The sequence below is a fragment of the Coregonus clupeaformis genome, unplaced genomic scaffold (genome assembly GCF_020615455.1).
Source record: "Coregonus clupeaformis isolate EN_2021a unplaced genomic scaffold, ASM2061545v1 scaf0024, whole genome shotgun sequence".
Classification (NCBI taxonomy): Eukaryota; Metazoa; Chordata; class Actinopteri; order Salmoniformes; family Salmonidae; genus Coregonus; species Coregonus clupeaformis.
Window position 1 is genome coordinate 1,136,735 of NW_025533479.1, and position 24,653 is coordinate 1,161,387.

General features: G+C 45.6%; 1 protein-coding gene across 2 annotated transcripts in view; it reads right to left on the reverse strand.

The window, feature by feature from the left end:
* Window positions 1–24,653, reverse strand: part of LOC121531188 (neuroligin-3) — a 383,312-nt gene that overhangs the window by 262,769 nt on the left and 95,890 nt on the right. The window contains exon 4 of one of the 2 annotated variants that reach the window (XM_041836455.1): window positions 14,255–14,314. The exons of the other annotated variant lie outside the window; for it this stretch is intronic. Coding sequence (XP_041692389.1) covers window positions 14,255–14,314 — 60 coding nt within the window. The remainder of the gene's footprint in view (window positions 1–14,254; window positions 14,315–24,653) is intronic. 2 annotated transcript variants of the gene reach the window in all.

A 24,653-nucleotide genomic window follows, 5' to 3' on the forward strand; every position in this document is an offset into this window, starting at 1 on the left:
TCAATATATCTGCTGTGCATATGTTGCACTGACTTGTTTGGTGAAACAAATTTTCAACAGCATGTGTGTGTATCTGCAAATATTTCTGTGCATGTGAACAATCTGAATAATTTTCTACAATTTGAACTATTTTAGTATTATGGCAAAGCATAGTAAAGATGACAGTGCTTTTCATTATGCCCAACAGTGTGTAGTTGGTTAGACAAAAATATTTTAATATGAATGAAGTGTGTGCCATTTCGTGCAAACGTTTGATTTTGATAATGCTATATGTAGTTTTGGTTGCAGTGCTTCATTTTGCAGGATATATGAGGTATTTTGCAGTTTGGGTGTGTGATTTTGTGAATTGTGTTAAGTATTTTGATAAAACCGGCCTAGTTTGCAAAATTGTGTTTTAGCAATTGGGAAAAACTGTAACCTAATGTGTAAAGCAATCATCTTAGGGAAGTGGGTTCAAAACCCAGGCGGGTTAGTCCCATGTTACACATGTGAATTCCAAGGTTCACGACTTGCCTCCCCTCATACATGTTATGGCCCATTCATTAGTTTAAACAGCAGCATTAGCATATTTTTATGTTCCCAATTATTCCATGCCATTGAAGGCTACAAAGGAAAGCAGAAACGGCAGCCTTTCATCCTTTGTAACAGATCAGCCACTACAGCTTGGATCCTAATCTTGGAAAGGGGCTAAACAGTACCATTCCAAATATCTCTGGATAAGTGAGGGCTTCAAGAGGCATAATTCCGCTTCCCTAAAACATCAGAGAGAATGGGATATTGTTGGAACAGGGAAGGGAGGCCATGTGTGTGTGTGTGTGTGTGTGTGTGTGAGTGTGTGTGTGTGTGTGTGTGTGTGTGTGTGTGTGTGTGTGTGTGTTCGTACGTGTGTGTATGTGTGTGCTCCTCAGCCTCTCAGACTGCTAGCTGTGTTAGAGAAAGGATGCAGTCAGGGCTGGATGGTGGAATTAATGTTAATCCCAACACAGGTGGAGCTCAGATCTCTGGCACAGGAGCTAGGCTGGGGAGATGGAGAGGGTGTGTGTGTTGTGTGTGTGTGGGAGGGGCGGGGGTGGTCTGTGTGTGTGTGTGTGCTACCTACTCCCTGATTAGAGCTCCAGCACCTGGCAATCCAAGCCAAGTCAGTGACACACACATCCATTCCTCAACCTCAGCAGTGAGAGAGTGAGAGAGTGAGAGAGTGAGAGAGAGAGAGAGAGAGAGAGAGAGAGAGAGAGAGAGAGAGAGAGAGAGAGAGAGAGAGAGAGAGAGAGAGAGAGAGAGAGAGAGAGAGAGAGAGAGAGAGAGAGAGAGAGAGAGAGAGAGAGAGAGAGAGAGAGAGAGAGGAAGCTATTCCCAAACCTTTCATAACAAAGCCATCACCAACAGAGATATGAACCTGGAGAAGAGTCCCCTAAGCAAGTTGGTCCTGGGGCTCTGTACACGAACACAAACAGACCTCACAGAGCCCCAGGACAACAACAACAACAACAACACAATTAGACCCAACCAAATTATGAGAAAACAAAAAGAGAATTACTTGACACATTAGAAAGAATTAACAAAAAAAACAGAGCAAACTAGAATGATATTTGGCCCTAAACAGAGAGTACACAGTGGCAGAATACCTGACCACTGTGACTGACCCAAACTTAATGAAAGCTTTGCCTATGTACAGACTCAGTGAGCATAGCCTTGCTATTGAGAAAGGCCGCCGTAGGCAGACCTGGCTCTCAAGAGAAGACAGGCTATGTGCACACTGCCCACAAAATGAGGTGGAAACTGAGCTGCAATTCCTAACCTCCTGCCAAATGTATGACCATATCAGAGACACATATTTCCCTCAGATTACAGAGATCCACAAAGAATTAGACACAAACCCAATTTTGATAAACTCCCTTATCTACTGGGTGAAAAACCACAGTGTGCCATCACAGCAGCAAGATTTGTGACCTGTTGCCACAAGAAAAGGGCAACTAGTGAAGAACAAACACCATTGTAAATACAACCCATATTTATGTTTATATATTTTCCCATTTGTCCTTTAACTATTTGCACATTGTTACAACACTGTATATATACATTATATGACATTTGAAATGTCTTTATTCTTTTGGAACTTCTGAATGTAATGTTTACTGTTTTTTCACTTTTGTTTACTATCTACTTCACTTGCTTTGGCAATGTTAACATACGTTTCCCATGCCAATAAAGCCCTTAAATTGAATTTAATTGAAATTGAGAGAGACTCTATCTCCCTCAACACCAGACACAATACATCCCCTCTACTTGCAATGTCCCTCCTCAGAGATTTAACATCAACACCAGCACTCTACTCCAACGCTGCATTTACATAGCAACCTTTATCTTCCAGCACCAGGTAGAGGTGTTGAAGAGACACACTGTTTTACAGTACAATAACAGGCCTGTAAAATATACCTGATTGTTAGCTAGGGGGGTAAATCATTGTACTCTACTGTATCTTGGCCCTGGATCAATCTGCAGCAGGAGGGTTGAGAGGAGAGAGGGAAGAAAAGGCTGAGGCCTAAAGGAGTGAGTGGAAACAGCAAGCCCTATTGAGATAGCCTGGCTGAGGCCTAAAGGAGTGAGTGGAAACAGCAAGCCCTATTGAGATAGCCTGGCTGAGGCCTAAAGGAGTGAGTGGAAACAGCAAGCCCTACTGAGCCTAAGAGAGTGAGTGGTGGAAATATGGTTTAGCTAGAGGGGGAAATTAACAGAGGACAGACAGACTGCAGACAGATTGATGGACTGAAAATTCAGACAGATAGATAGACAAATATACTGCCAATGGAGACAGAGTAACAACAGCCAGAGGGCGGAGAAGCTTGAGAGATGGAGGGAGACAGAGAGCATCCAGGCAGACAGAGAGCTCTTCAGACCCACGAAGAATAGGCAGGCATTACAAAAATGTCCTTATGTGAAAACTGGGTCAAACCCAAACATACACTATATGCTCTCTATTATCGAGGATGAGTTGAGCTAACACTGTCCTCTAACAGTTAGCCTTTAGCTCACTGTGCTAACAGTGTCCTCTCCACAGCTAGCCTAGCGAGCTAGCTCCTCTGTGCTGTGTGCTAACACTATCCTCTATTGCTGTGCTAGGCTTGCTATCAGTTAGCCTTCTCTTCTCTGTGTAGCTATTGCCTGCTAGCTAGGTCTCTTCTTCTCTGTGTAGCTATTACCTGCTAGCTAGGTCTCTTCTTCTCTGTGTAGCTAGCCTGCTAGCTAGGTCTCCTCTTCTCTGTGTAGCTATTACCTGCTAGCTAGGTCTCTTCTTCTCTGTGTAGCTAGCCTGCTAGCTAGGTCTCCTCTTCTCTGTGTAGCTATTGCCTGCTAGCTAGGTATCCTCTTCTCCGTGTAGCTATTGCCTGCTAGCTAGGTCTCCTCTTCTCCGTGTAGCTATTACCTGCTAGCTAGGTCTCCTCTTCTCTGTGTAGCTATTGCCTGCTTGCTAGGTCTCCTCTTCTCTGTGTAGCTATTGCCTGCTAGCTAGGTCTCCTCTTCTCCGTGTAGCTATTGCCTGCTAGCTAGGTCTCCTCTTCTCCGTGTAGCTATTGCCTGCTAGCTAGGTCTCCTCTTCTCCGTGTAGCTATTGCCTGCTAGCTAGGTCTCCTCTTCTCTGTGTAGCTATTGCCTGCTAGCTAGGTCTCCTCTTCTCTGTGTAGCTATTGCCTGCTTGCTAGGTAACTTATCTGTGTAGCTATTGCCTGCTAGCTAGGTCTCCTCTTCTCTGTGTACCTAGCCTGCTAGCTAGGTCTCCTCTTCTCTGTGTAGCTATTGACTGCTAGCTAGGTCTCCCCTTCTCTGTGTAGCTATTGCCTGCTAGCTAGGTCTCCTCTTCTCTGTGTAGCTATTGCCTGCTAGCCAGGTCTCCTCTTCTCTGTGTAGCTATTGGCTGCTAGCTAGGTCTACTCTTCTCTGTGTAGCTATTGCCTGCTAGCTAGGTCAACTCTTCTCTGTGTAGTTATTGCCTGCTAGCTAGGTCTCCACTTCTCTGTGTAACTATTGCCTGCTAGCTAGGTCTCCTCTTCTCTGTGTAGCTATTGCCTGCTAGCTAGGTCACCTCTTCTCTGTGTAGCTATTACCTGCTAGCTAGGTATAATCTTCTCTGTGTAGCTATTGCCTGCTAGCTAGGTCTCCATTTCTCTGTGTAGCTAGCCTGCTAGCTAGGTCTCCTCTTCTCTGTGTAGCTAGCCTGCTAGCTAGGTCTCCTATTCTCTGTGTAGCTATTGCCTGCTAGCTAGGTCTCTCCTCTTCTCTGTGTAGCTATTGCCTGCTAGCTAGGTCTCCATCTCTCTGTGTAGCTATTGCCTGCTAGCTAGGTCTCCTCTTCTCTGTGTAGCTATTGCCTGTTAGCTAGGACTCCTCTTCTCTGTGTAGCTATTGCCTGCTAGCTAGGTCTCCTCTTCTCTGTGTAGCTAGCCTGCTAGCTAGGTCTCCTCTTCTCTGTGTAGCTATTGCTTGCTAGCTAGGTCTCTTCTCTGTGTAGCTATTGCCTGCTAGCTAGGTATTCTCTTCTCTGTGTAGCTATTGACTGCTAGCTAGATCTCCTCTTCTCTGTGTAGCTATTGCCTGCTAGCTAGGTCTCCTCTTATCTGTGTAGCTATTGCCTGCTAGCTAGGTCTCCTCTTCTCTGTGTAGCTATTACCTGCTAGCTAGGTCTCCTCTTCTCTGTGTAGCTATTACCTGCTAGCTAGGTCTCCTCTTCTCTGTGTAGCTATTGCCTGCTAGCCAGGTCTCCTCTTCTCTGTGTAGCTATTGCCTGATAGCTAGGTCTCCTCTTCTCTGTGTAGCTATTACCTGCTAGCTAGGTCTCATATTCTCTGTGTAGCTATTGCCTGATAGCTAGGTCTCCTCTTCTCTGTGTAGCTATTGCCTGCTAGCTAGGTCTCCTCTTCTCTGTGTAGCTAGCCTTCTCAAAAAACCAACACTCGATCCCTCTGATGTCAACAACTACAGACCAGTATCCCTTCATTCTTTTCTCTCCAAAACTCTTGAGCGTGCCGTCTCTAGCCAACTCTCTTGCTATCTCTCTCAGAATGACCTTCTTGATCCAAACCAGTCAGGTTTCAAGACTGGTCATTCAACTGAGACTGCTCTTCTCTGTGTCACGGAGGCTCTCCGCACTGCTAAAGCTAACTCTCTCTCCTCTGCTCTTGTCATTTTAGACCTGTCTGCTGCCTTTGATACTGTGAACCATCAGATCCTCCTCTCCACCCTCTCCGAGTTGGGAATCTCCGGCGCGTCTCACTCTTGGATTGCGTCCTACCTGACCGGTCGCTCCTACCAAGTGGCGTGGCGAGAATCTGTCTCCGCACCATGTGCTCTCACCACTGGTGTCCCCCAGGGCTCAGTTCTAGGCCCCCATATTCTCACTATACACCAAGTCACTTGGCTCTGTCATATCCTCACATGGCCTCTCCTATCATTGCTACGCAGACGACACACAACTAATCTTCTCCTTTCCCCCTTCTGATAACCAGGTGGCGAATCGCATCTCTGCATGTCTGGCAGACATATCAGTGTGGATGACGGATCACCACCTCAAGCTGAACCTCGGCAAGACGGAGCTGCTCTTTCTCCCGGGGAAGGACTGCCCGTTCCATGATCTCGCCATCACGGTTGACAACTCCGTTGTGTCCTCCTCCCAGAGTGCGAAGAGCCTTGGCGTGACCCTGGACAACACCCTGTCGTTCTCCGCTAACATCAAGGCGGTGACCCGATCCTGTAGGTTCATGCTCTACAACATTCGGAGAGTACGACCCTGCCTTACACAGGAAGCGGCACAGGTCTTAATCCAGGCACTTGTCATCTCTCGTCTGGATTACTGCAACTCGCTGTTGGCTGGGCTCCCTGCCTGTGCCATTAAACCCCTACAACTCATCCAGAATGCCGCAGCCCGTCTGGTGTTCAACCTTCCCAAGTTCTCTCACGTCACCCCGCTCCTCCGCACACTCCACTGGCTTCCAGTTGAAGCTCGCATCTGCTACAAGACCATGGTGCTTGCCTACTGTGAGGGGAACGGCACCTCCGTACCTTCAGGCTCTGATCAGTCCCTACACCCAAACGAGGGCATTGCGTTCATCCACATCTGGCCTGCTGGCCCCCCTACCTCTGCGGAAGCACAGTTCCCGCTCAGCCCAGTCAAAACTGTTCGCTGCTCTGGCACCCCAATGGTGGAACAAGATCCCTCACGACGCTAGGACAGCGGGGTCACTCACCACCTTCCGGAGACACTTGAAACCCCACCTCTTTAAGGAATACCTGGGATAGGATAAAGTAATCCTTCTCCCCCCCCCCAAAAAAAAAAAAAAAAAAAAAAAAAAAAAAAATTGTGTAAAGTGGTTATCCCACTGGCTATAAGGTGAATGCACCAATTTGTAAGTTGCTCTGGATAAGAGTGTCTGCTAAATGACGTAAATGTAAATGTTAATGTCTTCTCTGTGTAGCTATTGCCTGCTAGCTAGGTCTCCTCTCCTCTGTGTAGCTATTGCCTGCTAGCTAGGTCTCCTCTTCTCTGTGTAGCTATTGCCTGCTAGCTAGGTCTCCTCTTCTCTGTGTAGCTATTGCCTGCTAGCTAGGTCTCCTCTTCTCTGTGTAGCTATTGTCTGTTAGCTAGGTCTCCATCTCCCTGAAGAGCGTAGTTCAGTTCCAGGTCCATCTCACTTCAATGAAGACATATTCACCATGAACAAAGAGCCATCCTCTGAATCATGTTTAGGTATTGATGGGCAGCTCTGTCACACACACACACACACACACACACACACACACACACACACACACACACACACACACACACACACACACACACACACACATAAACACACACAAGCATTAGCCACACTGCCATGGTGCAGCAGAGATTCAGCTCCCTCTCATTGTGTTGTTTATTGTGGTTGCCTCAACGGTGATGCACAGTAAATAGCATTAGTTTCGCTCAATAAAGAAAAGACCTGTCACATTTTGAGCGAGGCTAGTTTAGCACAACAGCTCAGCTCAGCTCAGAGAGAGAGAGAGAGAGAGAGAGAGAGAGAGAGAGAGAGAGAGAGTGCATGCAAAGAGATGGCGGCCAAAGAGATCCGCACTTGTCAGCAATTCTGAATGGCAATTACACGCAGACGCACACGCACACGCACGCACACACACACACACACACACACACACACACACACACACACACACACACACACACACACACACACACACACAGGCCCTGATCCGAGAGCAGGAAGTGTTGTCATGACACTGCTCTGACACGCAGATGTTTCTCCAGTCAAGCCCGGGGCGACACGTTGCATGTGAAGCCAAATCACCCTCAGTCTATCTATGGCCCGACTGTGTTTGTGTGTGTATGTGTAGGGGGGGTTGGGGTCTCGGTGGGCTCCTCTGGAACCACAGTCACTTTAACATCCTAGAGCCAGAGAACCTCTGCTGGGCTTAAAACCCAACAGAGGTAGTGAGCAGTATCACTCAGGACAGTGTGTTTATAGTGAGCAGTATCACTCAGGACAGTGTGTTTATAGTGAGCAGAATCACTCAGGACAGTGTGTTTATAGTGAGCAGTATCACTCAGGACAGTGTGTTTATAGTGAGCAGTATCACTCAGGACAGTGTGTTTATAGTGAGCAGTATCACTCAGGACAGTGTGTTTGTAGTGAGCAGTATCACTCAGGACAGTGTGTTTATAGTGAGCAGTATCACTCAGGACAGTGTGTTTATAGTGAGCAGTATCACTCAGGACAGTGTGTTTATAGTGAGCAGTATCACTCAGGACAGTGTGTTTATAGTGAGCAGTATCACTCAGGACAGTGTGTTTATAGTGAGCAGTATCACTCAGGACAGAAGAGGGTTACATGATGATGGATTGAAGGTCAGTCTACATAGACTGAAGTCTTCTTTTTACTCCTGTCGACTACAGTATCCATGTCCCTACCTCAACACTACGGTATCCATGTCCCTACCTCAACACTACAGTATCCATGTCCCTACCTCAACACTACAGTATCCATGTCCCTACCTCAACACTACAGTATCCATGTCCCTACCTCAACACTACAGTATCCATGTACCTACCTCAACACTACGGTATCCATGTCCCTACCTCAACACTACAGTATCCATGTCCCTACCTCAACACTACGGTATCCATGTCCCTACCTCAACACTACAGTATCCATGTCCCTACCTCAATACTACAGGATCCATGTACCTACCTCAACACTACAGGATCCATGTACCTACCTCAACACTACAGTATCCATGTCCCTACCTCAACACTACGGTATCCATGTCCCTACCTCAACACTACGGTATCCATGTCCCTACCTCAACACTACAGTATCCATGTCCCTACCTCAACACTACAGTATCCATGTCCCTACCTCAACACTACGGTATCCATGTCCCTACCTCAACACTACGGTATCCATGTCCCTACCTCAACACTACGGTATACATGTACCTACCTCAACACTACAGTATCCATGTCCCTACCTCAACACTACGGTATCCATGTCCCTACCTCAACACTACGGTATCCATGTCCCTACCTCAACACTACGGTATCCATGTCCCTACCTCAACACTACGGTATACATGTACCTACCTCAACACTACAGTATCCATGTCCCTACCTCAACACTACGGTATCCATGTCCCTACCTCAACACTACGGTATCCATGTCCCTACCTCAACACTACGGTATCCATGTACCTACCTCAACACTACGGTATCCATGTCCCTACCTCAACACTACGGTATCCATGTCCCTACCTCAACACTACGGTATCCATGTCCCTACCTCAACACTACGGTATCCATGTACCTACCTCAACACTACAGGATCCATATACCTACCTCAACACTACAGGATCCATGTACAAATCAAATCAAATCAATTTTGATTTGCCCCATGTGCCGAATACAACAGGTGTAGACCTTACAGTGAAATGCTTACTTACAAGCCCTTAACCAACCACACAGTTTTTAAGAAAATAAAAAAAGTTAAGTAAAAAATAGATAAGTAAAAAATTAAAAATAGAAAATAATTACATGTAATTAAAGAGCAGCAGTAAAATAAAATAACAGTAGGGAGGCTATATACAAGGGGTACCGGTACAGAGTCAATGTGCGGTGGCACCGGTTAGTCGAGGTAATTGAGGTAATATGTACATGTGGGTAGAGTTAAAGTGACTATGCATAAATAATAAACAGAGTAGTAGCACCGTAAAATAGGGGCTTGGGGAGCAATGCAAATAGTCCGGGTACATTTTCACATTTTAGTCATTTAGCAGACGCTCTTATCGAGAGCTACTTACAGTTAGTGAGTGCATACATTATTTTAATTTTTTCATACTGGCCCCCCGTGGGAATCGAACCCTCAACCCTGGCGTTGCAAGCGCCATGCTCTACAAACTGAGCTACACAGGGCCCATGGGTAGCAATGATTAGCTTTTCAGGAGTCTTATGGCTTGGGGGTAGACGCTGTTAAGAAGCCTCTTGACCTAGACTTTACGCTCCGGCACCGCTTGCCGTGCGGTAGCAGAGAGAACAGTCTATGACTAGTGTGGCTGGAGTCTTTGACAATTTTTAGGGCCTTCCTCTGACACCGCCTGGTATAGAGGTCCTGGATGACAGGACCAGGCGGTGATTTAACCAGTCAGGATGCTCTCGATGGTGCAGGTGTAGAACTTTTTGAGGATCTGAGGACCCATGCCAAATCTTTTCAGTCTCCTGAGGGGGAATAGGCTTTGTTGTGCCCTCTTCACGACTGTCTTGGTGTGTTTGGACCATGATAGTTTGTTGGTGATGTGGACACCAAGGAACTTGAAGATCTCAACCTGATCCACTACAGCCCCGTCGATGAGAATGGGGGCGTGCTCAGTCCTCTTTTTTTTCCTTTAGTCCACAATCATCTCCTTTGTCTTGATCACGTTGAGGGAGAGATTGTTATCCTGGCACCACACGGCCAGGTCTCTGACCTCCTCCCTATAGGCTGTCTCGTCGTTGTCGGTGATCAGGCCTACCACTGTTATGTCGTCGGCAAACTTAATGATGGTGTTGGAGTTGTGCCTGGCCATGCAGTCATGGGTGAACAGGGAGTACAGGAGGGAACTGAGCACGCACTCCTGAGGGGCCCCTGTGTTGAGGATCAGCGTGGCAGATATGTTGAAACCTACCCTTACCTCCTGGGGGCGGCCCGTCAGGAAGTCCAGGATCCAGTTGCAGAGGGAGGTGTTTAGTCCCAGGGTCCTTAGTTTAGTGATGAGCTTTGAGGGCACTATGGTGTTGAATGCTGAGCTGTAGTCAGTGAATAGCATTCTCACGTAGGTGTTCCTCTTGTCCAGGTGGAAAAGGGCACTGTGGAGTGCAATAGAGATTGAATCATCTGTGGGTCTGTTGGGGCGGTATGCAAATTGGAGTGGGTCTAGTGTTTCTGGGATAATGGTGTTGATGAGAGCCATGACCAGCCTTTCAAAGCACTTCATGGCTACAGACGTGAGTGCTACAGGTCGGTAGTCATTTAGGCAGGTTATCATAGTGTTCTTGGGCACAGGGACTATGGTGGTCTGCATGAAACATGTTGGTATTATAGACTCAGTCAGGGACATGTTGAAAATGTCACTGAAGACACTTGCCAGTTGGCCAGCGCATGCTTGGAGTACACGTCCTGGTATTCTGTCTGGCCCTGCGGCCTTGTGAATGTTGACCTGCTTAAAAGTCTTACTCACATTGGCTACGGAGAGCGTGATCACATAGTCATCTGGAAAAGCTGATGCTCTCATGCATGCTTCAGTGTTGCTTGCCTCGAAGCGAGCATAGAAGTAATTTAGCTCGTCTGGTAGGCTTGTGTCACTGGGCAGCTCGTGGCTGTGCTTCCCTTTGTAGTCTGTAATAGTTTTCAAGCCCGGCCACATCCAACGAGCGTCAGAGCCGGTGTAGCACGAATCAATCTTAGTCCTGTATTGACTCTTTCCCTGTTTGATGGTTTGTCTGAGGGCATAGCCGGATTTCTAATAAGTGTCCGGGTTAGAGTCCCACTCCTTGAAAGCGGAAGCTCTACCCTTTAGCTCAGTGCGGATGTTGCCTGTAATCCATGGCTTCTGGTTGGGGTATGTACGTACGGTCACTGTGGGGATGACCTCATCGATGACATATTCCAGTCTGTGCTAGCAAAACAGTCCTGTAGCTTAGCATCTACGTCATCTGACCACTTCCTTATTAACCAAGTCACTGGTGCTTCCTGCTTTAGTTTTTGCTTATAAGCAGGAATCAGGAGGATAGAGTTATGGTCAGATTTGCCAAATGGAGGGCGAGGGAGAGCTTTGTACGCGTCTCTGTGTGTGGAGTAATGTTGTTCTAGAGTTTTTTTCCCTCTGGTTGCACATTTAACATGCTGGTAGAAATTAGGTAGAACAAGTTTTTATGCACCAGCTGTTGTTTACAAATATACACAGACCGCCACCCCTTGTCTTACCGGAGTCAGCCGTTCTATCCTGCCGATGTAGCGTATATCCCGCCAGCTGTATGTTATCCATGTCATCGTTCAGCATGACTCGGTGAAACATAATTTATTACAGTTTTTAATGTCCCGTTGGTAGGATAACCTTAATCTTAGGTCATCCAATTTATTTTCAAATGATTGAAGATTGGCTAATAGGGTTGATGGAAGAGGCAGCTTACTCGCTCGCCGTCAGATCCTTACAACGCACCCCGAACTACGTCCACGATGTCTGTCTTTTTCTCATGCGAATGACAGAGATTTGGGCCTTGTCGGTTGTCTGTAGAATATCCTTCACGTCCGACTCGTTGAAGAAAAAATCTTCGTCCAATACGAGGTGAGTAATCGCTGTCCTAATATCCAGAAGCTATTTTTGGTCATAAGAGACGGTGGCAGAAACATTATGTACAGAATAAATTACAAATAACGCGAAAAAACACACATAATAGTACAATTGGTTAGAGGGCTGTAAAACGGCAGCCATCATTCAACACTACAGGATCCATGTACCTTTGTCATGTATTGACTACCTCAACACTACAGGATCCATGTACCTACCTCAATTCTACAGTATCCATGTACCTTTTTCATGTATTGACCACCTCAACACTACAGGATCCATGTACCTTTGTCATGTATTGACCACCTCAACACTACATGATCCATGTACCTTTGTCATGTATTGACCACCTCAACACTACAGGATCCATGTACCTTTGTCATGTGTTGACCACCTCAACACCACAGGATCCATGTACCTTTGTCATGTATTGTCTACCTCAACACAAAAACGTAATCATAACCTGTGCATGCAAACACAAGCAAGCATACAATACACACGCACGCAGACACACACACACACATACACACACACACACACACACACACACACACACACACACACACACACACACACACACACATACACACGCACACACACACACACACAGACACACACATACACACACAAACACACACACCTAACACACACACCCCATATAAGCAGGGGCTTTACCAAGATAGCTTACATACTGTATCTATCACCTGTTCAAGCCCTCACCCTGGGAACACAAGGCAGGAACAACAACAACAACAACAACAACAACATCAACAACATCAACAACAGGGGTTTGGTTTATATTTGGGGACTGAAGCCGTTTCTGTCGCTATAGTGAATCATCTCTTAATCCTAATCTAAAGATCCACCCTGAGCCGAAAATATCCCAAGATAAATATGGAAAGTTAACAATGAAATTGCTGTGCAGAAACTTCTAATTTTTTCTCTCTCTCCTCTTCCCTCGTTCGCTCTCTCCTTCTTAATCCTCTTCACTAGAAGACCTGATCCCCCCTCCTCTTCCCTCGTTCCCTCTCTCCTTCTTAATCCTCTTCACGAGAAGACCTGATCCCCCCTCCTCTTCCCTCGTTCTCTCTCTCCTTCTTAATCCTCTTCACTAGAAGACCTGATCCCCCCTCCTCTTCCCTCGTTCCCTCTCTCCTTCTTAATCCTCTTCACTAGAAGACCTGATCCCCCCTCCTCTTCCCTCGTTCCCTCTCTCCTTCTTAATCCTCTTCACTAGAAGACCTGATCCCCCCCTCCTCTTCCCTCATTCCCTCTCTCCTTCTTAATCCTCTTCACTAGAAGACCTGATCCCCCCCTCCTCTTCCTCATTCCGTCTATCCGTATCACTTTATTTGGACAGTCCATCCATCTCTACAGACTATCTACAGACTATCAGTAGCATTTCAAATTAACTATCTACTAACCCTAACCCCAGCCCTAACCTTAACCCTTATCCTTACCCAACACTTAGCCTAACCCTAACCCTTCCCCGAAATCTTATTCTAACCCTAACCCTAACCCTTCCCTGAACTCTTATTCTAACCCTAACCGTAACGTTAGCAAGCAGTTGCTTATCAACAGATAGATTGTTGACAGTATGACCATCTGTAGAGACCACTCCTTCTGTTGGCAGGCCTGGTTAACAGGCTGTTATCACAGTGTGTGTCTGTGTGAGCGTTTGAGTGTGTGTGTCTGAGTGTGTGTATGTATCATACCGCTGGTCAACTTTCACTACCATGTCATTATCACAGCTAATAGTACTGTCTTCTTCAACACCTGAGGACGTTTAGCTCGGTAGCTACTCTACTACTATCAATCTCTCTACAGGAGGACATTACACTGGTTCAGAGGGATGGTAGTCGCTTTACTCAGCTGCTGCCTGAACAATAATAATATGCCATTTAGCAGACGCTTTTATCCAAAGCCACTTACAGTCATGAATGCATACATTAATTTTTTTGTGTGTATGGGTGGTCCCGGGGATCGAACCCACCACCTTGGAGTTACAAGCGCCGTGCTCTACCAGCTGAGCTACAGAGGACCACAAGACATTCAGCAGAGTAAGATTCTTTGTGGCAACTGAAATTCAAGATGAAGGAACATATTCTTACTTGAGAAAAGTACAGCAGACAATTACACACACACACACACACACACACGCACGCACACACAAGCGCACACACACACACACTTTATAACAGAATTTGCTTAAATGTGATGCAGAACTGAAGTGCATGATGATGGCTAATTGGTTGATGGTTGGTTGCATTCATAGCTGTAAAAATACTTGACTATAAATCAAGAAACATGACGATTAATCAACCAAATAAGACCATAATGATGTATTTACTATAACTGGATAAACCATATTTTGGTCACCAAAGGAAAATACCTTCGTCTTCATCGCCATCGTTACCCGATAAGTCCTCGGTCTGTTTTTTGGCATGTGCCCCTATTAACAGGGAGAGACACAGAGGAGCACAAGAAATTCAAAATAGCATGTTTGTCAAGACAGAGAAGAGGAGAGAGGAACTACAATACACTACATTATGTACAGTCATGTTGGATAATGATTGTTTACAGAAACAAGTTTTTGTCTGACATCTGGTAACTCGGAAATGACCTTAGATACGTCTTAGTTTAGATACATTTACAACAGATATGATATCAAACAGAAGATATATATTTTTTTATAAAGACTCATTATGTAACAACACTGTTATTGAGGGTAGACTGGCACAGAGTCATACACCACTGGTATCACTGGCACTATGGCACAGAGTCATACACCACTGGTATCACTGGCACTATGGCACAGAGTCATACACCACTGGTATCACTGGCACTATGGCACAGAGTCATACACCACTGGTATCACTGGCACTATGGCACAGAGTCATACACCACTGGTATCACTGGCACTATGCTATGGTACAGAGTCATACACCACTGGTATCACTGGCACTATGGCACAGAGTCATACACCACTGGTATCACTGGCACTATGGTACAGAGTCATACACCACTGGTATCACTGGCACTATGGCACAGAGTCATACACCACTGGTATCACTGGCACTATGGCACAGAGTCATACACCACTGGTATCACTGGCACTATGGTACAGAGTCATACACCACTGGTATCACTGGCACTATGGCACAGAGTCATACACGACTGGTATCACTGGCACTATGGCACAGAGTCATACACCACTGGTATCACTGGCACTATGGTACAGAGTCATACACCACTGGTATCACTGGCACTATGGCACAGAGTCATACACCACTGGTATCACTGGCACTATGGCACAGAGTCATACACCACTGGTATCACTGGCACTATGGCACAGAGTCATACACCACTGGTATCACTGGCACTATGGTACAGAGTCATACACCACTGGTATCACTGGCACTATGGCACAGAGTCATACACCACTGGTATCACTGGCACTATGGCACAGAGTCATACACCACTGGTATCACTGGCACTATGGCACAGAGTCATACACCACTGGTATCACTGGCACTATGGCACAGAGTCATACACCACTGGTATCACTGGCACTATGGCACAGAGTCATACACCACTGGTATCACTGGCACTATGGCACAGAGTCATACACCACTGGTATCACTGGCACTATGGCACAGAGTCATACACCACTGGTATCACTGGCACTATGGCACAGAGTCATACACCACTGGTATCACTGGCACTATGGCACAGAGTCATACACCACTGGTATCACTGGCACTATGGCACAGAGTCATACACCACTGGTATCACTGGCACTATGGCACAGAGTCATACACCACTGGTATCACTGGCACTATGGCACAGAGTCATACACCACTGGTATCACTGGCACTATGGCACAGAGTCATACACCACTGGTATCACTGGCACTATGGTACAGAGTCATACACCACTGGTATCACTGGCATTATTGAATCAAAATGTTGGATTCAGTTCTACTGTGATAAACACTTGTTTAGCAGATCTGCTATTAATCATCAATGCTTAGACAGAGAGCCACAGCTGTAGGTAGGTTTATAGCTTTGATGGATGTTGTCGTGAGGGATAGTGTTACAGACAGGTATGAAATGGGTGGTAGGTGTCGTCAAGGAAACACTGTCACTTCCTATCCTGTTGTCGTGGTGTCTAACTGACTGTGTGTTATGTACGAACCGTAACATGAATTTCAAACATGCCTTATCCAACTGCCACCCTGCATAAGACTCTGAGTGTGACCTTGCCGTTTCCATATGATGCAGCATGTGTATGCCAAAAGTAGTTAGCAAGAGTCTACAGTATAATGAATTATAGAAATAACTTAGTCTGTACCAAATTATTTTTATTTATTTTTATTTTATTTATTTTATTTTACAAATGACATTCTATTCCCTATACAGTTCACTACTTTTGACCAGAGACTTATGGAACCTGGTCAAAAGTAGTGCACTAAATAGGGTGTTATTTGGGACAGCCTTACATTCTCTGGCTGCAGTGGTGATAAGTAACAGTGGGTCTGTATACATCACAACACATATTATTCATATTTCCCTGACAGTCAAACTAACCAACAGACTCATTCCTCAAATCAGTTTCAAAGGATTTTTGACTTTACATTTGATGGACTTTACTTGTTACATAAATAATTAAAACATTTAATTTAATTTCTACAGAGAAGTAAAACTGAAGGCATCAAAGAGGAACTTCAAACACCCGACAGTTGTATATGGTTCTTCTAAGACTTGTGTTTGAAAGTCATTCTTACTATTTAAGACAAATTCTGTATTGGTGTGACATATTTCGTTGGTCTTTTAATGGCAGAGCTGACCACAACTACTGTATGAGCATGAGTTTCTATGCTGCAGAACTGTCTGGGAGGATGTGTGTATGAGCCTGTCCGCCTGCATCTGCTTCTCTTTCTAGACCTTTCTGCCACAGACACAGTGGCACACACTCTTCCTCCTCTCCCTGTAGAATCTCTGAATCTACAATACAGTCAATAGAACGTGGAGGCCCGGCTCTCTGAATGTTAACTACATTCCCCTTCCTGCAGAGGAAAGGTTCACTGACAATAGATGGGTCTCAGAGTTAAATATGAGAAAGGTCAGTGTGGGGAAGGGAACTTAGTGAAATGTGAAATGTTGCAGTCTCTGACAATTTAGAGCGCTTACATTCACTCTACCAATCCTCAAGTGGCCGTTTTTCTAACCCATCAGGTTCCCAGTCAGACAGCCTTTTGCTGTCTCCCTTCCATACAGCCTGTTTCAGTCTCTCTTCCTTCCATACAGCCTGTTTCAGTCTCTCTTCCTTCCAGACAGCCTGTTTCAGTCTCTCTTCCTTCCAGACAGCCTGTTTCAGTCTCTCTTCCTTCCATACAGCCTGTTACTGTCTCTCTTCCACAGCCTGTTACTGTCTCTCTTCCTTCCAGACAGCCTGTTACTGTCTCTCTTCCTTCCAGACAGCCTGTTTCAGTCTCTCTCCCTTCCAGACAGCCTGTTTCAGTCTCTCTCCCTTCCAGACAGCCTGTTTCAGTCTCTCTCCCTTCCAGACAGCCTGTTACTGTCTCTCTCCCTTCCAGACAGCCTGTTTCAGTCTCTCTCGCTTCCAGACAGCCTGTTACTGTCTCTCTCCCTTCCAGACAGCCTGTTTCAGTCTCTCTTCCTTCCAGACAGCCTGTTTCAGTCTCTCTCGCTTCCAGACAGCCTGTTGCAGTCTCTCTCGCTTCCAGACAGCCTGTTTCAGTCTCTCTCCCTTCCAGACAGCCTGTTTCAGTCTCTCTCCCTTCCAGACAGCCTGTTTCAGTCTCTCTCACTCGCTCCAGTGTTGTCTCTTTATTCTCTCATTATTTCTCTCTCTCTCTTCCTCTGCCTAAAATATATCTCTCTCCCTGTGTGTTTGCGCCTGCGTGTGTGTCAATGTCTGCATGTGTGTGTGTGTGTGTGTGTGTGTGTAGTCTAGAGGTTAAGAAGCACCTTTGGAAGGACACATTAGAGAGAATGATGGAGAATGAATCTTAAAGGTTAAGCAGCCTGTAATCCACAATGTAAAGGACAGCCAAAACCCACACTGCCTCAGCTGACCAAAAAATAACACCAAATAAACGGAGACTAGACGACCCAGCAGGCCTTAAACCTCTTGGTTACTAAGTGTCTGTCCGTCTGTTAACAACTTCTCTTCTCTTCCTCTCTTCTCTGGGTTGGAATAAACAAAGGACATAACAGAGATATTGAGCCTTGGGTTGACTGTTGGAGCAGGATGTGAGTGTGTGTGTGTGTGTGTGTGTGTGTGTGTGTGTGTGTGTGTGTGTGTGTGTGTGTGTGCGTGCGTGCGTGCGTGCGTGCGTGCGTGCGTGCGTGCGTGTGTGTGTGTGTGTGCGTGCGTGCATGCGTGCCAGAGGAGAGTAGACGCAGCAGCAGGGAGCTGTGAATGGTTTCTTCCTGCCTAAGCTGTGTGTCTTGCATCTCAAGTCAGAGTAAACGAGGCTGCCACTGGCTAAGGGTGAGGCAAGCATCCCAAATGGCACCCTATTCCCTAAATAGTCAACTACTTTTAGTGCACTAAATAGGGAACGGGGGCAATTTGGGGCGGTTCCTTTGGCTAGAGCGTTAACTAGGGTCACAGGCTGACCATGACAAATTGGATGCGTCCCAAATTAAACCCTATTCCCATTGGGCTCTGATCAAAAGTAGTGTACTATGTAGGGAATAGGGTGCCATTTGGGACACAACCATTGGAACTGAAATGGCTAACCACTCCCCCATTCTGTCCCTGACACATCTATACTGAAGCATCTCCCCAAACTCATCAGAACAGGGGAGAGGGGACATCCCTCTATAACCTCATCAGAACAGGGGAGAGGGGACATCTCGCTATAACCTCATCAGAACAGGGCAGAGGGGACATCCCTCTATAACCTCATCAGAACAGGGCAGAGGGGACATCCCTCTATAACCTCATCAGAACAGGGGAGAGGGGACATCCCTCTATAACCTCATCAGAACAGGGCAGAGGGGACATCCCTCTATAACCTCATCAGAACAGGGGAGAGGGGACAACCCTCTATAACCTCATCAGAACAGGGCAGAGGGGACATCCCTCTATAACCTCATCAGAACAGGGGAGAGGGGACATCCCTCTATAACCTCATCAGAACAGGGGAGAGGGGACATCTCGCTATAACCTCATCAGAACAGGGCAGAGGGGACATCCCTCTTTAACCTCCTCAGAACAGGGGAGAGGGGACATCCCTCTATAACCTCATCAGAACAGGGGAGAGGGGATATCTCTCTATAACCTCATCAGAAAAGGGGAGAGGGGACATCCGCTCAGTCTAATCAGACTGAAGCAGATTCTTCTCCAAAACACTGTTTTTGCCATGACTGCTGGCACGCAGCTTTCCTCCCCTGTGGTGGGGTGGTAGCCCCTCTCTCTCTCCTCTCTCCTTCTCTCTACATCCCTGTCGCTCCCTCTCTCTTTCTCTCTCTCAATTCAATTCAATTTAAGGGGCTTTATTGGCATGGGAAACGTATGTTAACATTGCCAAAGCAAGTGAAGTAGATAGTAAACAAAAGTGAAATAAACAATACAAAATGAACAGTAAACATTACACTCACACAAGTTCCAAAATAATAAAGACATTCCAAAAGTCATTTTATGTCTATATACAGCGTTTTAATGATGTGCAAATAGTTAAAGTACAAAAGGGAAAATAAATCAACATAAATATAGGTTGTATTTACAATGGTGTTTGTTCTTCACTGGTTGCTCTTTTCTTGTGGCAACTGGTCACAAATCTTGCTGCTGTTATGGCACACTGTGGTATTTCACGCAGTAGATATGGGAGTTTATCAAAATTGGATTTGTTTTCGAAATCTTTGTGGGTCTGTTAAATTTGAGGGAAGTACAGTGAGGGAAAAAAGTATTTGATCCCCTGCTGATTTTGTACGTTTGCCCACTGACAAAGACATGATCAGTCTATAATTTTAATGGTAGGTTTATTTGAACAGTGAGAGACAGAATAACAACAAAAAAATCCAGAAAAACGCATGTCAAAAATTGTATAAATTGATTTGCATTTTAATGAGGGAATAAGTATTTGACCCCCTCTCAATCAGAAAGATTTCTGGCTCCCAGGTGTCTTTTATACAGATAACGAGCTGAGATTAGGAGCACACTCTTAAAGGGAGTGCTCCTAATCTCAGTTTGCTACCTGTATAAAAGACACCTGTCCACAGAAGCAATCAATCAATCAGATTCCAAACTCTCCACCATGGCCAAGACCAAAGAGCTCTCCAAGGATGTCAGGGACAAGATTGTAGATCTACACAAGGCTGGAATGGGCTACAATACCATCACCAAGCAGCTTAGTGAGAAGGTGACAACAGTTGGTGCGATTATTTGCAAATGGAAGAAACACAAAATAACTGTCAATCTCCCTCGGCCTGGGGCTCCATGCAAGATCTCACCTCGTGGAGTTGCAATGATCATGAGAACGGTGAGGAATCAGCCCAGAACTACACGGGAGGATCTTTTCAATGATCTCAAGGCAGCTGGGACCATAGTCACCAAGAAAACAATTGGTAACACCCTGGTAACACCCTACGCCTATGACCCCAAGAACACCATCCCCACCGTCAAACATGGAGGTGGAAACATTATGCTTTGGGGGGGTTTTTCTGCTAAGGTGACAGGAAAACTTCACCGCATCAAAGGGACGATGGACGGGGCCATGTACCGTCAAATCTTGGGTGAGAACCTCCTTCCCTCAGCCAGGGCATTGAAAATGGGTCGTGGATGGGTGTTCCAGCATGACAATGACCCAACACACACGGCCAAGGCAACAAAGGAGTGGCTCAAGAAGAAGCACATTAAGGTCCTGGAGTGGCCTAGCCAGTCTCCAGACCTTAATCCCATAGAAAATCTGTGGAGGGAGCTGAAGGTTCGAGTTGCCAAACGTCAGCCTCGAAACCTTAATGACTTGGAGAAGATCTGCAAAGAGTAGTGGGACAAAATCCCTCCTGAGATGTGTGCAAACCTGGTGGCCAACTACAAGAAACGTCTGACCTCTGTGATTGCCAACAAGGGTTTTGCCACCAAGTACTAAGTCATGTTTTGCAGAGGGGTCAAATACTTATTTCCCTCATTAAAATGCAAATCAATTTATAAAATTTTTGACATGAGTTTTTCTGGATTTTTTGTTGTTGTTATTCTGTCTCTCACTGTTCAAATAAACCTACCATTAAAATTATAGACTGATCATGTCTTTGTCAGTGGGCAAACGTACAAAATCAGCAGGGGATCAAATACTTTTTTCCCTCACTGTATGTGTCTCTAATATGGTCATTCATTTGGCAGGAAGTTAGGAAGTGCAGCTCAGTTTCCACCTCATTTTGCGGGCAATGTGCACATAGCCTGTCTTCTCTTGAGAGCCAGGTCTGCCTTCAGCGGCCTTTCTCAAAAGCAAGGCTATGCTCACTGAGTCTGCACATAGTCAAAGCTTAACTTAATTTTGGGTCAGTCACAGTGGTCAGGTATTCTGCCACTGTGTACTCTCTGTTTAGGGCCAAATAGCATTGTAGTTTGATCAGATTTTTTATAAATTCTTTCCAATGTGACAAGTCATTATCTTTTTGTTTTCTCATGATTTGGTTGGGTCTAATTGTGTTGCTGTCCTGGGGCTCTGTGGGGTTTGTTTGTGTTTGTGAACAGAGCCCCAGGACCAGCTTGCTTAGGGGGCTCTTCTCCAGGTTCATTTCTCTGTAGGTGATGGCTTTGTTATGGAAGGTTTGGGAACCGCTACATTTTAGGTGGTTGTAGAATTTAACGGCTCTTTTCTGGATTTTGTCCCATTTTGTGAATTCTTGGTTGGTGAGCGGACCCCAGACCTCACAACCATAAAGGGCAATGGTTTCTATAACTGATTCAAGTATTTTCAGCCAGATCCTAATTGGTATGTCGAATTTTAAGTTCGTTTTGATGGCATAGAAGGCCCTTCTTGCCTTGATTCTCAGATCGTTCACAGCTTTGTGGATGTTACCTGTGGTGCTGATGTTTAGGCCGAGGTATGTATAGTTTTTTGTGTGCTCTAGGGCAACGGCGTCTAGATGGAATTTGTATTTGTGGTCCTGGCAACTGGACCTTTTTGGGAACACCATTATTTTTGTCTTACTGAGATTTACTGTAAGGGCCCAGGTCTGACAGAATCTGTGCAGAAGATCTAGGTGCTGCTGCAGGCCCACCTTGGTTGGGGACAGAAGCACCAGATCATCAGCAAACAGTAAATATTTGAATTCTAGTAGGATGAGGTCGGGTGCTGCAGACTGTTCTAGTGCCCTCGCCAATTCGTTGATATATATGTTGAAGAGGGTGGGGCTTAAGCTGCATCCCTGTCTCACCCCCTGGCCCTGTGGAAAGGAATGTGTGTGTTTTTTGTCAATTTTAACAGCACACTTGTTGTTTGTTTACATGGATTTTATAATGTCGTATGTTTCCCCCCCCCAACACCACTTTCCATCAATTTGTATAGCAGACCCTCATGCCAAATTGATTTGAAAGCTTTTTTGAAATCAACAAAGCATGAGAAGACTTTGCCTTTGTTTTGTTTGTTTGTCAGTTGGGGTGTGCAGGGTGAATACGTGGTCTGTCGTACGGGTAATTTGGTTAAATGCCAATTTGACATTTGCTCAGTACATTGTTTTCGCTGAGGAGATGTACAAGCCTGCTGTTAATGATAATGCAGAGGATCTTCCCAAGGTTGCTGTTGACCCATATCACACTGTAGTTATTGGGGTCAAATTTGTCTCCACTTTTGTGGATTGGGGTGATCAGTCCTTGGTTCCAAATATTGGGGAATATGCCAGAGCTGAGGATGATGTTAAAGAGTTTATGTATAGCCAATTGGAATTTGTTTTTGGTCGAATAGGTTTCTCAATTTCTTTCTTAGGTTTTTGCATTCTTCATCAAACCATTTGTCATTGTTGTTACTTTTCTCTCTCTCTCCCTTTCTAGCTCTCTCACCCTTTCTCTCTCTCTCTCTCTCTCTCTCTCTCTCTCTCTCTCTCTCTCTCTCTCTCTCTCTCTCTCTCTCTCTCTCTCTCTCTCTCTCTCTCTCTCTCTCTCCTCTCTCTCTCTCTCTCTCTCCAGGCAGGCAGGGTTGAGTGTGAGTGGGCCAGCCAAAAGGATTATCACGCTGAGATACAGTCGGCCATGCCCCAGACACAGTTTAATGGGGATTGGGCCTCTTTTGCAGTTTTCAGCTCTCTGGCAAACCCAGGTCAGCAGTTGGAAAATAAACAGCAATTTATTTCCTTTGGCATTTTTCACAGGCAGTGGCCTTCTCTCTCTCCCTCTCTCTCTCCCTCACTCCCTCACTCCCTCTCTCTATTTCTCTCTCTGCTCTCTCTCTCTCTCTCTCTCTCTCTCTCTCTCTCTCTCTCTCTCTCTCTCTCTCTCTCTCTCTCTCTCTCTCTCTCTCTCTCTCTCTCTCTATCTCTCTCTCTCCCGCAATCCCTCTCTCTATCTCTCTCTATTTCTCTCCTCCCTGTGGCTGGTATAATCTAGTGACAGGTTTCAGGCCTTTACTGGCAATCAGCTAGAGAATGGCAGCACTGTTACATGGCAGAGCTGTAAGTAAGAGCAGCTGCATGGGAATGGCAGTCGAGTCTCCCGAAAATCAAGGACTTGAAAATGATTTTTCTCTCCACTTATCGCTCAACCTGTCTGATGATGGAGGTTAAACGTTAAAGGGCAGAGAGGCTAATGTGTCCTGTATGCCTCTCAGACATCTCTGACACCATCTGGAGAAGAGTTAACTCTATGGCAGATCTATTTAAAAGCTCACCTGCAATGGCTACTCACATTGCATCTGCAAGTTCATAATAAGGACATAAACAATGCACTATATAGGAGAATATGGTGTCATTTGAGACACATGATGAGGATGTAAAAAACAAACTACAGGGTTTATACTTCCTCATTATACTATTAAACTCACACAATCACGGTGATGACCTCATCAAGAGGCGCCCTGGGTTTTAATAGGTCTCTGTTGAAGTTCAGTAATGAATTAAATGAGCTACCAGCATAGGGGAAGTCTTTGTCAGAGTAACCTTCATCAGGGTCTGTCTGAACTCACAAAGTAAAGTTAACCTGTTTCATTTTATTTCTGTCTGTCTGTCTGTCTGTCTATAGCCAGTCTAGCAGGGACTAGAAGGGTTGAATGACACTATCAATCAATTTTCAATCAATTTTATTTTATATAGCCCTTCTTACATCAGCTAATATCTCGAAGTGCTGTACAGAAACCCAGCCTAAAACCCCAAACAGCTAGTAATGCAGGTGTAGAAGCACGGTGGCTAGGAAAAACTCCCTAGAAAGGCAAAACCTAGGAAGAAACCTAGAGAGGAACCAGGCTATGAGGGGTGGCCAGTCCTCTTCTGGCTGTGCCGGGTGGAGATTATAACAGAACCATGCCAAGATGTTCAAAAATGTTCATAAGTGACAAGCATGGTCAAATAATAATCAGGAATAAATCTCAGTTGGCTTTTCATAGCCGATCATTAGAGTTTAAAACAGCAGGTCTGGGACAGGTAGGGGTTCCATAACCGCAGGCAGAACAGTTTAAACTGGAATAGCAGCAAGGCCAGGCGGACTGGGGACAGCAAGGAGTCACCACGGCCGGTAGTCCCGACGTATGGTCCTAGGGCTCAGGTCTCTCAGTTGGCTTTTCATAGCCGATCATTTAGAGTTGAAAACTATGGATGGATGTCTCT